This window comes from Dromiciops gliroides, chromosome 4, assembly GCF_019393635.1.
Source record: "Dromiciops gliroides isolate mDroGli1 chromosome 4, mDroGli1.pri, whole genome shotgun sequence".
Lineage (NCBI taxonomy): Eukaryota > Metazoa > Chordata > Mammalia > Microbiotheria > Microbiotheriidae > Dromiciops > Dromiciops gliroides.
In genome coordinates, this window is record NC_057864.1 from 460,528,630 (window position 1) to 460,543,996 (window position 15,367).

The 15,367-nt window shown below is 45.3% G+C and overlaps 1 protein-coding gene across 17 annotated transcripts in view; it reads right to left on the reverse strand.

Annotated features, from left to right (window-relative positions):
• NF1 (neurofibromin 1) overlaps positions 1-15,367 on the reverse strand; it is a 248,796-nt gene that overhangs the window by 107,450 nt on the left and 125,979 nt on the right. For 13 of the 17 annotated variants that reach the window (XM_044004328.1, XM_044004333.1, XM_044004326.1 and 10 more), the window contains 5 exons: positions 14,335-14,516; positions 14,026-14,243; positions 7,292-7,453; positions 7,063-7,166; positions 230-365 (listed from right to left, as the gene is read on the reverse strand). In XM_044004328.1, the coding sequence (XP_043860263.1) occupies positions 230-365; positions 7,063-7,166; positions 7,292-7,453; positions 14,026-14,243; positions 14,335-14,516 (802 nt within the window). The remainder of the gene's footprint in view (positions 1-229; positions 366-7,062; positions 7,167-7,291; positions 7,454-14,025; positions 14,244-14,334; positions 14,517-15,367) is intronic. The other 4 variants (XM_044004337.1, XM_044004334.1, XM_044004332.1 and 1 more) reach the window with 1 other exon arrangement.

Here is a 15,367-nt window from a genome sequence, read left to right on the forward strand (position 1 = left end):
TACAGCTATTCCGAACTCATTAAGAAACACAGTTTTTCACAAGACATAGGGCACGACTCCCCCCCCCCCCCTTTCCGAGCGGTCTGCTGCTAAGGCAACACATGTCCCCAAAGAGAACTGAGCCAGAGCCGGGATCGACCTCCAGGCTCAGTGGTCACACCCCTCACATGCATGATCTCGGTGACAGTAGCTCAGGATGGAAGGCAGCCAACTCAAATTCAAGGCCTACCTGGTACAAGCAGTGGCAGACACTGCGCAGCTGAGGGGGGAACTCAGAGGAAGAACTGATGATGGCGTGGAAGAACTTCTCAGTCATTTGCAGGAGATTTCTCTGGTTTTCCTCAAGGCTCTCAGTGTGCTCCAACCTGTAGAAGGAGACAAAGGGAAAACAAACCATTTTTTATTCACGTGAGCAGCATGGAGTGTCATTGCCATTTCCCCAGGTCCCTATCTTGGGAGTATCATCACATGACATCTTAGAAACAACCACTCTCCTTCTCATTCAGAAGAAAAATCTGGGCCACCCAGAGAAAACTGCTGAAGCCCCAAGTACCCTCTGCAGGCACTGACCTCCTCCTCCTCCCAGTCACAAGTGATTTTCCTCACTCCACTCCATTATTCATGCAATAACTCTTTATTGAAACCTCACCACGGACAAGGCACTAATGCACACAATCGGGAAGCTGGCTCCTCCTAACTGTCAAATTTCATGTCCAGCTTTCCTCTTCTTGGAGGTCTCTGAAGCAGCAGGCACCACTGACCACCTCTAGATCTTCCCACCTCCTTTTTCCAACTCCCACCCAATCTCACTTTTCCTTCCCTCTCTCTCTACCCACTGCTGTAGCTCCCCTTCCTCAACTAGGCATGAGTGTTCTTCAAGAGCCATCATTCAGCCAAACGTTATCTCTTAGCATCCTCGTACAAGGAGAGGTCATCTCTGAAAGGTCCAATCATTATGAGCTGCATTGGGAACTGTTAATTATTTGTTTGTTTGTTTTGCTGGTTCTTCTGGTCTAGTTTAATGTGATATAAATTTTGGCAAAGGGCTCTTGAAAATCACGATGACATCTTAACCCAAAACACATCTCTCACTGGGAAAACGTACACCTCATGGCAGGCCTGAGACTGTGGATCGTACACCTTCCCTAAATTATAACATATTAGGGACTTTAAAAAAATCCAAACAAAACTGCAAACTACTGTTATATAAGGCTTGCTTTTCTTCTTAAATATATAATAAATTCAACATGTCACTCTCAAAGTGGTCTTGCTTGTCTGAGCCTCCTACAGACACCTTTTCAGCTCCATCTATGGTACATGGAAAGCCAGCCCTGGGTATGAGAGACATCTCTATGGTGAAAAGGAACTGTTATTTAAACCTTACTTCTTGGCATGTCCTGGACCAGCCATGTCTTGTACTTCCTCTATCGCTCACAGTGCACTGTCCAGAAAGAGATACCAAATAATAATTGACATCTATCCACCTGCTTGCATTTTCTTGATAGTGAAAGTTAATGAACTACTTATAAAGCTGATATATTAGTGGGACCGTCAAGACATTTCCTTGCCTGAAGACGGAAATTCTATTTCGGTCAAATTCAGTGGGTCTCAGTATCAAGGATGGAGGGGCTCAAAGACCCATATATGTTGGGATTGAAGGGAAGATGGTGGTGGGACCAGTCTCTAAAGGGTGGGAGACACTAGGGTGGAGAAGGGCAATGATTAAGGATGTTCCAGGAAAGGACTATAGAATCAGAGCAGGAAGGAATCTTAGAGGTCGCTTTCATTTTACAAAGTGTGTGTGTGTGTGTGTGTGTGTGTGTGCGCGTGCGCGCACATATGCACATAGGTATATGTGACATACACATATACACATATATATTATTTTTCTTTATTTTTTTTTTTAATGAGGCAATTGGGGTTAAGTGACTTGTCCAGGGTCATACAGCTAGTAAGTGAAAAGTGTCTGAGGCCATATTTGAACTCAGGTACTTACTCCTGACTCCAGGGCCGGTGTTCTATCCACTGCGCCACCTAGCTGCCCCACATTTCTTTTTTCTTCTTTTTTTTTTTTTCACCTATATATTATTAATAAATGCCAGAGGGTTTGTACACTCAGAGGAAAACTAATATATTGTAAGTAGAAATGTGAAGGATTTCAACCATTCTGGAAAGTCGCTTGGAATCATTCTAGGAAAATGACTAAAATGTCCATACTTTCTTACCCGGTATAGAGAAAGGCCTGGAGAAAACAAATTCAAATCCTGTCTTGGACACTTACTAGCTGTGTGACCCTGGGTAAGTCACTGAACCTCTGTCTCAGTTTCCTCATCTATAAAATGGGGTAGTAACAGCACTTCCCTCACAGAGTTGTTGCAAGAATCAAATGAGATAATCATTATAATGTGCTCAGCAAGGGCCTGGCACATAGTAGGTACCATATAAATGCTTATTTCCTCCCTCCCATTTGCCTCAAAACATTTATTGAAGCAGTTTTTGTAGTCACAAAGAACTAGAAACAATGTAGATGCCCAAAGCCTAGGGAAGAGCTAATAAAATAATCTTACATGAATGTAACAGCCTATTAAGGCATGTGAAGAAATGAGGGATATGAAGAATAGAGAGAAAATACATAGTAAAATTTTCATGATCTGATGCAAAATGAGGCAAACAGAACCAATATACACAATAGCCGAAGCTGTGTAAGCAGAAAGAACAACAAAAAATGGGCCCACTGCTAACTATTTATAATGCCCTAGCTCGGCTCCTAAGAAGAGAGGAACAAATGGGCTTCCATTCCCTCTCTCCCCACAGGAGAGGAACATTGAATGCACTGTCAGCAAAGGGACATGTTCATGAAGTGTTTCTGAATTTCTCTTCATTTAAATTCTTTGTTACAGGAGATGTGTCTCTGAGCACATGGGGAGCATGTGGGGAGACAGACAGACAGATGGGTAGAAAGACAGATATCTGAAATGGATGAATGTATTTGAAAGTGAGGTTTAAAAAAATAATAATCCAAAAGATATCAATTAATGTTTGAAAAAATACATATAGTATTGACCAGCCAATTTACCAAATGAGCCCTTCTTGTGACAAAAGAACAACAATTAAGCAAAAAGTCTGATTCAGAAACTAAGCCTCACAGTGCATACACTATTCTGTCTCAGTAAAGCCCCACCTCTTTGCCATCGGGGAGGTGAGGTTTCAATGAATCTTCTCCAGGATATTCACTGGTTATTCCATTAGTCAGAATTTCACTTCATTTTAGTGATCTGTCTACGTACAAAGTTATCATCATTAAAAATATCCTAACCCCCTCGATTTACAGCTGAGGAAAGTGTGGCTTCATTGGAAGTCATAGGACTCCAGAAAGTGGAAGAAGTTAAAGAATTTCAGCCTAGGGTATGTCATTAATAAGAACGGGGAAGCTAGAATGGACACCTAATCAAAGAGAAGACAAACAGTCTGGTATTGAACAAGTCAGTCACAGGGAAGGTAAGAGATGGACATGTTGTCCAGCTCAAATGACAACTCCTCCATGAAACCTTCCCTGGTCTCTCTAGCCTCAGCCTTCTTCAAGTGATATCTATGAACTTTTGTGTTTGTTTCACTGTTTCGCTGTTACTTTGATAACTAGGTTTCAATATAAATTGGTTTCCTTTGTAATGTGATGCATTTTATTTTCTGCATTTAAAAAGAGGATTCTGAGCAAGACCCTGCCCAATGGATCCAGGGTACAGAAAAAGTGAAGAGGTCTCCCCTGAGCCACATCTATCTCTTTCATCCTCAACATGACAACAAGTCACACTGGCATGTGGAAGTGTCTTGCTTTGTTTTAACATGATGGGGAACAAAAAAGATTCAGCTGTGGAGAACCTCAAAATACTTCATTTCAGAAACACAGGCAAAAATGCCACCGCCTGCGTGCTGCTACAGACATTTTGCAAGCTACATCCCACAAGCCCCATGATCAAAAGTTAACAATGTCTAGGAATGACACAAATTCATCTTGTTTTGTTTATCTTTTTGTATGTTAGCTGTACGTAAGCACTTTTATAACTCCTACTGCAACAGCACAGTACCATACAGGGAGGCACTGATAACCAGGTGGAGCAGCAGGTGTCTTGTAGGTAGCTGGTCCAACTGATAACTGGCTACATATTAAAATGCCTTGCTGGGGAGATCATAAACAAGCAGAATTGTTCAAGTTTTCTCCCTCTGATCAGCCTTACTTCCCAAAGACCATTCAAAAGGTTTGCTTAGCCATCTCTAGAGTTTCATGGTATATGTTTCATTTTGCTAATCTTTCATTTTAACAGGTTTTGTAGATAAGAAGCAAAAATGTCAAGTTTCCACAGTGGAACTAAACAGTGACAGATGGAATAAAACTTATGAGCAGAAGTTTGAAGTGAAAAAGAAAAGATGGAAGACCCTTCAAGTCCTACTGCCTCAGTGGAAAACTCCAACAAGAAAGTGCAGACTCCGGGAATACTGCTGTTTGAATAAGAAAAGTTAACATGGGGCCATCACCTGCACCCTTCACTCTCCACAGAGTTGGGAAGAGTTACACACCAACTGTGGCCTCGTTCTCAAAATGGGTTAAAGGTCTTCCCAATGTCATGGTTACAGCCATGTGAAGAGCAGCTAACTGGGCAATGAATCATGGGATAAAATCGCTGCCTCCAACCTAAGAAAGCAAGGAGCATCTAGACATGAGGTCTCTGACCCCCAGAATCCCGTCTGAGCTTTAGAATTCAGACACCAAGTACAATGTTCATGCTGGGACAGAAGAACGCACCAGGTGTCCTCGGGCACCCCGGCACCAGGTACCAACTGACCCAGGCAGACTTCTTCACCTTCTCCTGTGCCCTGGATCCCTTGGGCAGTGTGCCCCTGCTCCAGTCTCAGAAGGTCCTTGACCCATGCCCACTAACACAACAGGGCAAGAAGAAAACATACTGTTTGCTCTTCCCTGCCATAATTCAGCCAATTCATCTCCTGTTTTCGAGTTTCACATCACTAGTTTACATAACCTGGCCCTTAATGAGCTCCCTTAACAATCTTGGGATCATCCTCCTTTCTTTCTCAGAGTTCCCTGGACACATGATGCCCCCTGAAACTCCTTGGTCCCTTGATTCATCAGCCCATCTCTTGAGAGTCACATCTTTGCTCTACTGTTGAGCTGGAGCTGTCAGACCCCTCTTTCTGATCACACTCCCCCACACTCCATCCCTGCTTTCCTAATCAATCACAGCTGCCTCCCTTCACACTCTTGCCAACTCAACTACAGCATGTTTTCCAGCCCTGAATTCCTCCTTCCCTCGGCCCCACTGCTTGTGCCTTATCAAACTCCAATCACCGCTAACTCCTACTATTTTCTCTGTTCCTTTTCCAACACTGAACATTACAAGAAAAAAACATGCAACTGTGCTCAATGGCTCCACTACAGATTCACGCTATCTAATCTTAAGTAGGATACTCACTAACACAAAACAAGTCTTTGATTCTTCTCCAGTTAATTCTCCAACAAACTCCAGGCAGGGTCTGCTACTCTCTCTCCATCGATACTCAACCCTAGTCTCTCCTTTTCAGTCAAAGACTTCACCTCCTTTTGGAGAAAACTGAAGTTGCCAGGCTCGAACCCCTTCTCCTTTGCTTTGCACCTTAACCACCTGGTCTCAACCCTCCACCTATGCATTAATCTTCATTCTCTGTCACTTCTCAGAGGCCCAGGTGGCCTCCTCCCCAAGGCCTTCTATTTGGGTGCTTGGTCCATCTCTCCCATATCTTGTGGGAGCCTGCCCCTGGATAATCCTCTTTTAATCTCTTCTGGCTCCTTTCCTGATGCCAAAACACACAACAGCTCCCCCCATTCATTAGACACCCTTTATCCTCTTGTTCTCCTTCCCTCCAACTCCTTGAAAGGTACCCAAGCTCTCCCTCCCACCAACTTCCCAGCCTTTGCCAGCAGACTTCACGCCTTGCTTCTTTGCTGAAATGTTCCTGCTCCTGGTTAGATGTGACTGTTCGACTGCCCGATCCCAAGGCCTCTCCTCGGGTCTCGTTCAACCACTCTTCTCTGCAGAGCTGGCCACTGTGAACCAGCCCTAGACATCTAGTCCCAGGTACTGCCTTTTCCCTTGATTTCTAGTCTTGGGTCTCCTGCTACCTGTATGTTCACTTCCTCCCCCTCCCCACCTTGGCCCTCAAATGCAAGCTCTGGGGCTCATCCCTTTCTCCCCACATTTCCCTTCTGCTATGTGTTCTGTCCGTGGGCTTAGCTGTCTCTAAGATAACTCTACAGCTATCCAGCCATGACCAAGCTCTCCTGAGCCTGCCAGCCAGGCATCATTACTGGATAGCTTCTTGGCCATCTTCAATTCACTGTGTCCAAAAGGACACTAGGCTTTTGTCCCATAATTCTGACTCTCCCTCAAACGTGCTTCTTTTTGCTGACGTGATCAATGGGTGGGTTAGTTCAGTCATTCTCCATTCTGCACACTCCCTTCCACAGCCCCCAAGCCAGCCAATCAGCCTCCAGGTCTAATCCAACCCACGTCCACAACGTGTTTCTCATCCTTCCCTTTTCTCGACTTGCAGAGTCCTCATCCAATACAAACCCAAGAACTTGCATCTGGGGGATGAGGCACAGACCCCTCATGGCTAAAGCTCTCCAGAGCCTGAGCCCAACCTCTTTTCCAGCTTCGTCTTCCATCACTGCCCTTCACAACCACCTGTTCTAGCCACCTTGGCATTTAGGCCGTTCCACAACCCTAGCCTCCATCTTCTCTCTTGCCTCCATATGAGCAGAGGCCCATGTGGGGAAGGTGCTCCTTGCTGACCTCACCTCATCAAGCCCTCAGCTGACACCATACTCCCTCCTCCACACCTCCCTGCACAGACACCAGCCACATCCAGCCCAAGAGAGGAGAAGGTGCCTGAGGGGAGAGGCTGGCTCAGTTGGGTCTCACAGCCAGCAGTGCCTTGTGCATGGCAACACCTCAGGAACACTCATGGAGTTAGAACTTGATGAGGAATGGGATCGGCGCCATCACCAACCTGGTGGGGTCGACCTCAAAGCTGACATGCTGCCACTCAGGGAAGGTGATCACGACTCGCAGGAGAGGCTCCAGCAGCTTCTGCAGGTAGGTAGCACCGTAGACCTACAGAAGAGGACGAGCAGGTGCCAGTGACTGGGCTGGCCCAGGGGCACCTGGGAGTGACAGGTTCCACCACCCCCCCCCAATGGGACTGACTGCAGGACAAGGGGCTGAGGGGAGGCACCAACCTTAAAACAGAAGGTCATGATTTTACTGGCCAAGCTGTTCCCTCTAAACAGTGTCTGCATAGAGTCTGCCAGCTCAACTTCCTTGGAAAACATGTTCCAGAGCAGCTGGTAGAGCAAGTGGCGGGAATCAAAGAGAGTAACAAGGACGCGAGCAAGCTCATCCTGGAAAGAAGAAGGACCCAGTCAGTTTTCCCCACAAAGGAGCGTCAGGGGCAGCAGCATCCCCTGCCTCACCCGCTCGCCACGCTGCAGCCCTGACCTCTGGGCTCCCCGTCTAAAATGCCAATGTGGCAGCTGAGAAGCCACATGCTAAGAAAGATGGCGGTTTCCTGGACCCGAGTCCAAATCAGACTATTTCCATTAAACTGTGGACTCTTCAAGGGCAGGGGCTGGTGTGGCCTTTCTCTCTCTATTTCCAGCACTCAGAAAAGCGCCTAGAACACAGCTGTGGGTTAATAAATGTTGGCTGGCCTGATTGCTGCCTATGGGCAGAGAAGAGAGCCAGCCATTCAGAAGGAGACTGCACCTGCAGCTCCGAAGCCATGGGGAGATGGGTGTGGTGATTGAAATCTCTGCCACTGGAGGGAGGCTGCAGCTGCCAAGGCACTGGGGTGAGGGAGCTCGGAGCTAAAGCAGGGCTAAAGCCAAATGTGCATGTGCTGTATCTGGCAAATATGGTGATATGGGAGGGAGGAAGGAAGGAAGGAAGGAAAGAAGGAAGGAAGGAAGGGAGGGAGGGAGGGAGGGAGGGAGGGAGGGAGGGAGGAAAAAAGGGAGGGAGGGAGGGAGGAAAGAAGGGAGGGAGGGAGGGAGGGAGGAAGGAAGGAAGGAAGGGAGGGAGGGAGGGAGGAAGGAATGGAGGGAGGGAGGGAGGGAAGAAGGGAGGAAGGAAGGGAGGGAGGAAGGAAGGAAGGGAGGGAGGGAGGGAGGGAGGAAGGAAGGGAGGGAGGGAGGAGAAGGGAGGGAGGGAGGGAGGGAGGGGAGGAAGGAAGGGAGGGAGGAAGGGAGGAAGGAAGGGAGGAAGGAAGGGAGGAAGGAAGGGAGGAAGGAAGGGAGGAAGGAAGGGAGGGAGAGCTGTGTAAAAATAGAACTTAAGAGAAATATTGTGGAAGAGGGGCAGCCACAAAAGACAAATAAAACAACAATCCCTATTTCTGGGGAAATCAGAAGGAGAACATGGATAAAGAATAAGCTAGATCCAGGCAGAAAGAACCAGAGCAACACTGGTTCAGAATATGAATTTCTAACCAAACAAGACATAGCCCCAGTTACAAAAGATAAAAAAGGTAAATTCTTATTATATGAAATTAAAAGCTTTGTCAAACAAAATTGAAACACATAGGATAAGTGGTTGATTGGGGAAGAATATAAAATATCTCTGATAAATATCTGGCACGCCAAGATATGCAGACAAAAAATAGAAATATACATAGGAACAAAAGCCTTTACTATTCAGAGGATATGAACAATCAGTTCTCGAAAGAAAATAAACTATTAACAATGATATAAAAGAAAGAATGTTTGAAATCACCGATAAAAAAATGCAAATCAAAACAATTCTGAGCTTTTATCTCACACTTAGCAAATTGGAAAAAGTGTCAAAAGATGTAAAAAGTTGGTGTTTGGAGGGACTGAGGAAAGAAAGGCAACTAATGCATTGGGTTTTTTACTTTTGTTTTTTTTTTTTAGTGAGGCAATTGGGGTTAAATGACCTGCCCAGGGTCACACAGCTAGTAAGTATCAAGTGTCTGAGACCGGATTTGAAGCCAGGTGCTCCTGACTCCAGGGCTGGTGCTCCATCTGCTGCGCCACCTAGCTGCCCCAACTAATGCATTGTTGAGAGAGCTGTGAATTGGTTCAATCTTTTTGGAAAACAATTTGGAATCATGCTAAGAAAGTTACGTGGTCCATGACCCAGAGATTCCATTCTTAGGCAAAGACACAAAAGAGGTAGCTGATAATAAGAAAGGCCCTAGAGACACCAAAATTATTTCTAACAGCACTTTTTTTGGATAGCAAAAAACTGGAAACAAAGTAGATGCTCGATGAATGAGAAGAGCAAATGGTAGTGTTTAAGGTCTTGGAAGATGACCATGCTATGAGAAACAAGGAGCATCAGGGCAGCTAGGTGGTGCAGTAGATAAAGCACCAGCCTTGGACTCAGGAGGACCTGAGTTCAAATCCGACCTCAGACACTTGATACTTACCAGCTGTGTGACTCTGGGCAAGTCACTTAACCCCCACTGCCCCTCGGGGGAAAAAAAAAGAAAAAAAAAAAAAGAAACAAGGAGCATCATAACTATAGAGAAGCACAGTAAGACCTTTGATACAAACGTGCAGTGAGCCGAGGCAGGAAGACGGTGTTTGCAATGACTACAACCACCACCAAGCAAGCGAAACCAGACGTTGTGAAAAGGTAACAAACAAGCTTGGGCCCAAAGAAGACCCAAGGGGCAGATCCCAGCCCCTGCTCTGCACAGGTGGGATCCACCAGGGTGGAACAATGCATGGGTTAGGGGTGTGTGTGTTTCTTTGACATGTTCATGTGTTTTATCACCGATTATTTTTTCTCTTACTCCTTTAAAAAAAAATTCTTTATTGGGGCGGCTAGGTGGCGCAGTTGATAGAGCACCGGCCCTGGAGTCAGGAGTACCTGAGTTCAAATCCGGCCTCAGACACTTAACACTTACTAGCTGTGTGACCCTGGGCAAGTCACTTAACCCCAATTGCCTCACTTAAAAAAAAAAATTCCTTATTATAAGGGATGGTTCTCTTGGATGAGGAGAGAGATAGGGGGAGAAATCCAAGGGATGCAAAAACAAAAACCCTCAAAAATCTATTTTAAAATAATAAAAACCCATGTCAGTCTGGTGAGGGTGGGGGTGGGGGACCACAAGCAGTGATGCCACAGAAACATCAAGCAGAGAAAGGGAAAAGAAGTTTGTAGAGTGTTTCCCCAGATCATCCCACGGGGGTCTGGGAGGATCAGTGTCAGAGGAAAGGTTAGAAGGGGCCTTGAGTTGCCTCCTCCAATTCCTCCACTTTACCAATGAGCAAACCAAAGGCCATAAGAGAAGCGAATCGCTCTGGTTACACCAAAGGCAGGATTTGAACCCAGGTCTTCTAACTCCACATGCAGTACTTCCTATTAGGCCACACTGTTTCCCCATGTATGTGCCCAGAGAAGGAAAAGTTAAATGTTGAAGAGCTGACAGAAGTTCAAGAACAAACTCCTTTGTCCTGATCTCTCTCTTCCATGGCAAGAAGCCACATTCCCTTGTGTTCCCTCACTAAGTGCACAATGGAGAGAGGGGTGGCATTTATGAAAACAAGAAAGAGCAGCCTTTAGAGACAAGGAAGGTCAGAGGCACAAGGACTTTCCAAGCTGAATTTCAAGGTATCCAAAAACGAATAAGACATTAAATACTTGGAGAAAGTCGTGGCCATGATTACTATCCAGAAAAACACGGATCCAGAGAAGATGGGCATCTAGCCATCTGGACGTGCATCTTGCCAGGTCTATAAAATCTGGGTAGAACCAGCCAAGGTTCCAAGTGTTCCTTGAAGGCAGGAAAAGATAACAAAACAAACCATCTTCTACAGAAAGTGGACAGAGGGCAAGACAGTGTGCAATGTGGCTTTGTTAACTGTGAAAAGGCCTTCACTTGGTTGTACTGAAGGAAGAAGGAAGAACATGGAAAAGGGAGAAGAAGATGAAGGGAAGGTGCTAACACTCGAGGGTGAGAAGGTATTACTGTAAGGAAAGGACAAGGATGTGGACTGGAGAGAAACGAGGGCAGACTCACATGGATGCTGCAGGGGGCAGCAAGTAGGACCTGCAGCCTGGAAGGTTGGGAGAGCAACAAACTCCCCCCTGCTCTTTCCTTTCTGGAGGGCTGGGATCTAAGCTCAAGGGACATCATCCCCTCCCAGTTCTCCCTTCTGCCCAGCTTCCTTTTTTTTTCCTTTTCTTTTTCTTTTTTTTTTTTTTACGGGGCAATGGGGAGTTAAGTGACTTGCCCAGGGTCACACAGCTAGTAAGTGTCAAGTGTCTGAGGCCGGATTTGAACTCAGGTCCTCCTGAATCCAGGGCCGGTGCTTTATCCACTGCACCACCAAGCTGCCCCCCCCCCAGCTTCCTTAGCATGCTGTCTTCCCCCATTAGATGGTAAGCTCCTTGAAGGCAGGAGCTATTTCTTATTGGTATCCCTGGCACTTAGCATGGTGGCTGGCACATAGTAGGTACTTCATAAATGCTTACTGAAAACCACACCTAACAACCATAATATAAAGAGAAACCGTCTAGAGCAGAGCTGAATGCCAAGTCATTATAACGCTACAGCTGGGCCTAGAGAAGAGGGCAGGGAGGTGAAAGACAAAGGGTACAGGATGCTGCCTCCATGGTGAGATCACATCATCCCGGGGCAATTGTCTCTGCTTAACTGGCTTTCTTTGTCACAAAGTGTCCAGTAGGGAGTGAGAGGAGAGATGGTGTTTACATGCAGATATAAAAACAGAAAAATACAAAACCAAAAGAAATTCATTTAGAAATCTTAAGCACTTGATAAAGGAAAACACTGTGGGCTACCATGGAACAAGATGGTCTCCCATGCATATGCCAACATTATGGGAGATCCCTGGCAAGGCTGTGCTGCCTTGAGATATGATGGGACTAGGAAAGTGGTGGAAGCAGTGAAAGGGCCCCAGTACTTCACTGACAACCAGACCCTGTCAAGGGACTGAAAAGAAGCCCACCAGCAGGTGAGAAAGGGACAGGGACCAGGGTTAACAGAGAGCACAAAGCCGCAATGGGCAGCCACCCCATGGCAGGCGCCATCTAGAAGATGTCCCAAGCCACCAAAGCCAGCATGGCAGAGAGCCTCTGGGTTGACTCAAAATGCCTGACATGATCAGGCTTGGTTAAAAGTGATATATGAGGATGAGTAGTAGTGAGGGACTAAGCGGGGAGGACCTCAGAGCCCAGACAGTCAGACTTTGCTGTTCTCAGGGAGAGACCCAACTAAAAAAGGCAGATTCTGAAGAAGAGGGAGAAGTAAGAAAAGAACAAGGTTCACTGCTCTGCACCCTGTATTAACAAATATATGCTGGGGCAGCTAGGTGGCACAGTGGATAGAGCACCGGCCCTGGAGTCAGGAGTACCTGAGTTCAAATCCAGCTTCGGACACTTAACACTTACTAGTTGTGTGACCCTGGGCAAGTCACTTAACCCTAATTGCCTCACTAAAAAAACAAAACAAAAAACCCCCCAAATATATGCTGACTAACTACTGAGCTCTAAAATGCTAATTCTGCCCTCTTATATGGAATCAAGTGCAATTTGTCAAACAATTCAGCTGGGAACAGAAGGTATTTTATAGAGTTAATATTCTAAAACACATCTTCCACTATCACCTACTCCCCCCTCTCCAAAATAACCTCATACATCTGAACAGAAAGGAAACTTCAGGCAAGCATCCAACAGGATTGAGCAAGAGTTTTACAGTACAGCGAAATGTGTATATTTTATTGCTTACTGCCTTAGAAGGACCACGCAAATTTTCCCTAAAGCAAAAAAGTTAAAAGAAATTTCTTCTTAAAAATAAAGGCATCGATTTACTTATCATGAAGACAGCACTGAAAAGCAATTTTCTAGAGTAAAGGAATTCTTGGTTTCTTATGAATGATTAGATTTAGCATTTTTTTAAATTAAGAAAAAAGCCAGGAGTTGTATTGACTTTAGATATATAATGAAAGAAATGCTCTTAAGTAGTAAAATCATTTTTCAAAATAACCCATCATGAATTAATCAGGACTGCAAGCCTTTCTTTGTCTTTCTCCAGCTTCTGAACTAAGCAAAATCAGATCATTTGCTCTAGGCAAGAAGTGTTCTCTCTTTCCTAGGATTGTCAGGAAGAAAGGCACCATGTGACTGGGATTTGAGCAGGCCCCAGTGTAAAATTATGATACTTTCATCTGAGAAACAACTTACTGATTGCACTATAACTATGTCAACTCAGTCTCAGGCCTGTCCGGCGTGACCTGAAATCCTGTCCTGACAGCATGGAGGTGGGAACCCTGTGGGTGAACACTGGTCTGGTCTGTGCTGCCTGTGGGGCAGATTTCCAGTGGGCCTGGCAGTATGCCTGGTTGTTTGCCTCAGGACACTGAGGGAGGGGCATGATACAACACGTTGCAAAGTGATGCATTTTCAGGCCACATTAACTCAAAAAACTTTAACCTATGTCATAGAAGAAGGGAAATATGTGGTAGGAGAGGGAATATCTACCCCACTGCAATCACAGGTCCCTGACATTTGCTTCTGAACATGATCTCAAAGAAGCTCTGGTTAAAAAAAAAAAACAAAAAACAAATAAGGAAAATCTTTTTTGACCCCCAAATATAAACCAGCTTATTAGAAAGAAAAGGGGATCTCCCTGTGGCCTCCTGTATGCCTAGTGTAGGGATCAGGGGAAGGCAAAGGATTTTATGTCATGGAGTTTTTATTTATTGTTATTAATAAATCTATTTCCAAAGAAAGAAAAGGGGACTGAAGAGTAACTATAAAAATAATACTGTGCTGGGAGAAAAAAAGTTTGGTTTTCCATCTCAGCTCTGCCACTGTACACCAGTCTGAGTAAGCTCTCCTGGCTTCAATTTCCCAAGAGGGTCAGGCTAAAAGATCTCAGAAGTCTCTTCCAGTTTGGAAAAGTGTTTAAGTCTGCCAATGAACTTACCCACTGAGAACAAGGCACCACGTTGGCCAGGGCCATGGCTATGGGAAGCTCTCCTTGATCACCCATCATCGTCACCAACTCAACAAGTCTTTCAAATCGATCGGCTAACACGGTCTCTGCAAGTGTGTCAAACTCTGTGCCTTGCTGAAGAATTTTGGTGAGGACTTCCATGAACGTGGCTCTTGTCTGAAGATCTTTGTGGTAACCCAATCCTAGCACAGTAAAAGCAGCACAAACTTAACTAAAGCAGGCTCAGTAATGTTACTTCCCCTCGCCATGGACACCCATTTTTGCTTCTAGCTGCCTTACCTATAGAGTGCATAAGGCCACTGTCTACGTTGGCATTGAGCAAGTTGGACATTGCAAGCACAGTGCAGTGCCTCAGGGAGGCCAGCCTGCGGGACATGCCTCGCTTCCGGCCCCCGATCTGGGCATTCTCTTCTTCTACCTCACTGCAGTCATTAAGAAGGTTCATAAATAGTGTAAAATACCTGAAAAGGAGAAGAGCCAATGAACAATGCTGCAAGACACAGATAGAATCAGCTGCGTGTCATTACATGTGAAGGGCACCGGTGGCTAAAGCTCAGTCAGAAGGACAGTGAATCCTTGCCTTCCTTTGAGACACAATTGCCAGTCATGGCCCACTTAACACAGGTGTGCCCATCTATGTGCCCATTAGCTCTCCTGTGAGAATGGAACCTCCCTGAGTGCAAGGGTCCGGTCTGGGCTTCTCCTTAGCATCCCCATTTCTTGTCATGATGCTACTAAAATACCGAGCACATAGGAAGCCCTCAATTGTTTACTGGTTGACTGATTATTCATTTAAAATTGGGTTATACTGAATAGAATTTGGTTCTGAGATAACTATAAACACTACCTAAGAAAAGGAGTACTAAATGAATATATTTTTATTAAAAGACTAAATTCTGGTCTAATATTAAAAACCCTATGTTTTAGAATAAAACAGTTATAAACGGAGCCATTCACATATCTAACACGATACTCCTCATTTTGGTGCATCAAGCACTTCTCTAAAGCAGGTTAAAAGTTAGCATATTGCTTGTTAAAAGCCTAACCCTTTATGTTTTCAGTTGCTGAACCAAAACTATAATGACCGCCTCAAACCCAAGAACAAGAGAGCATCTCGTCAACAAAACCCTCGACAATTCATTGGATTGCACTAGCAATTCATGTAGGAAAAACACAATGGATTACAAACATGCCAATTGCACAGACTAGGGCATGTGACTGGGCCAGTAGTCAATCAAGTTATGATGTGGGTAAACGATTCTGAGAAAGACAATGAAGACAGACAGTAAGCTGACACCCAGAATGAAATAAG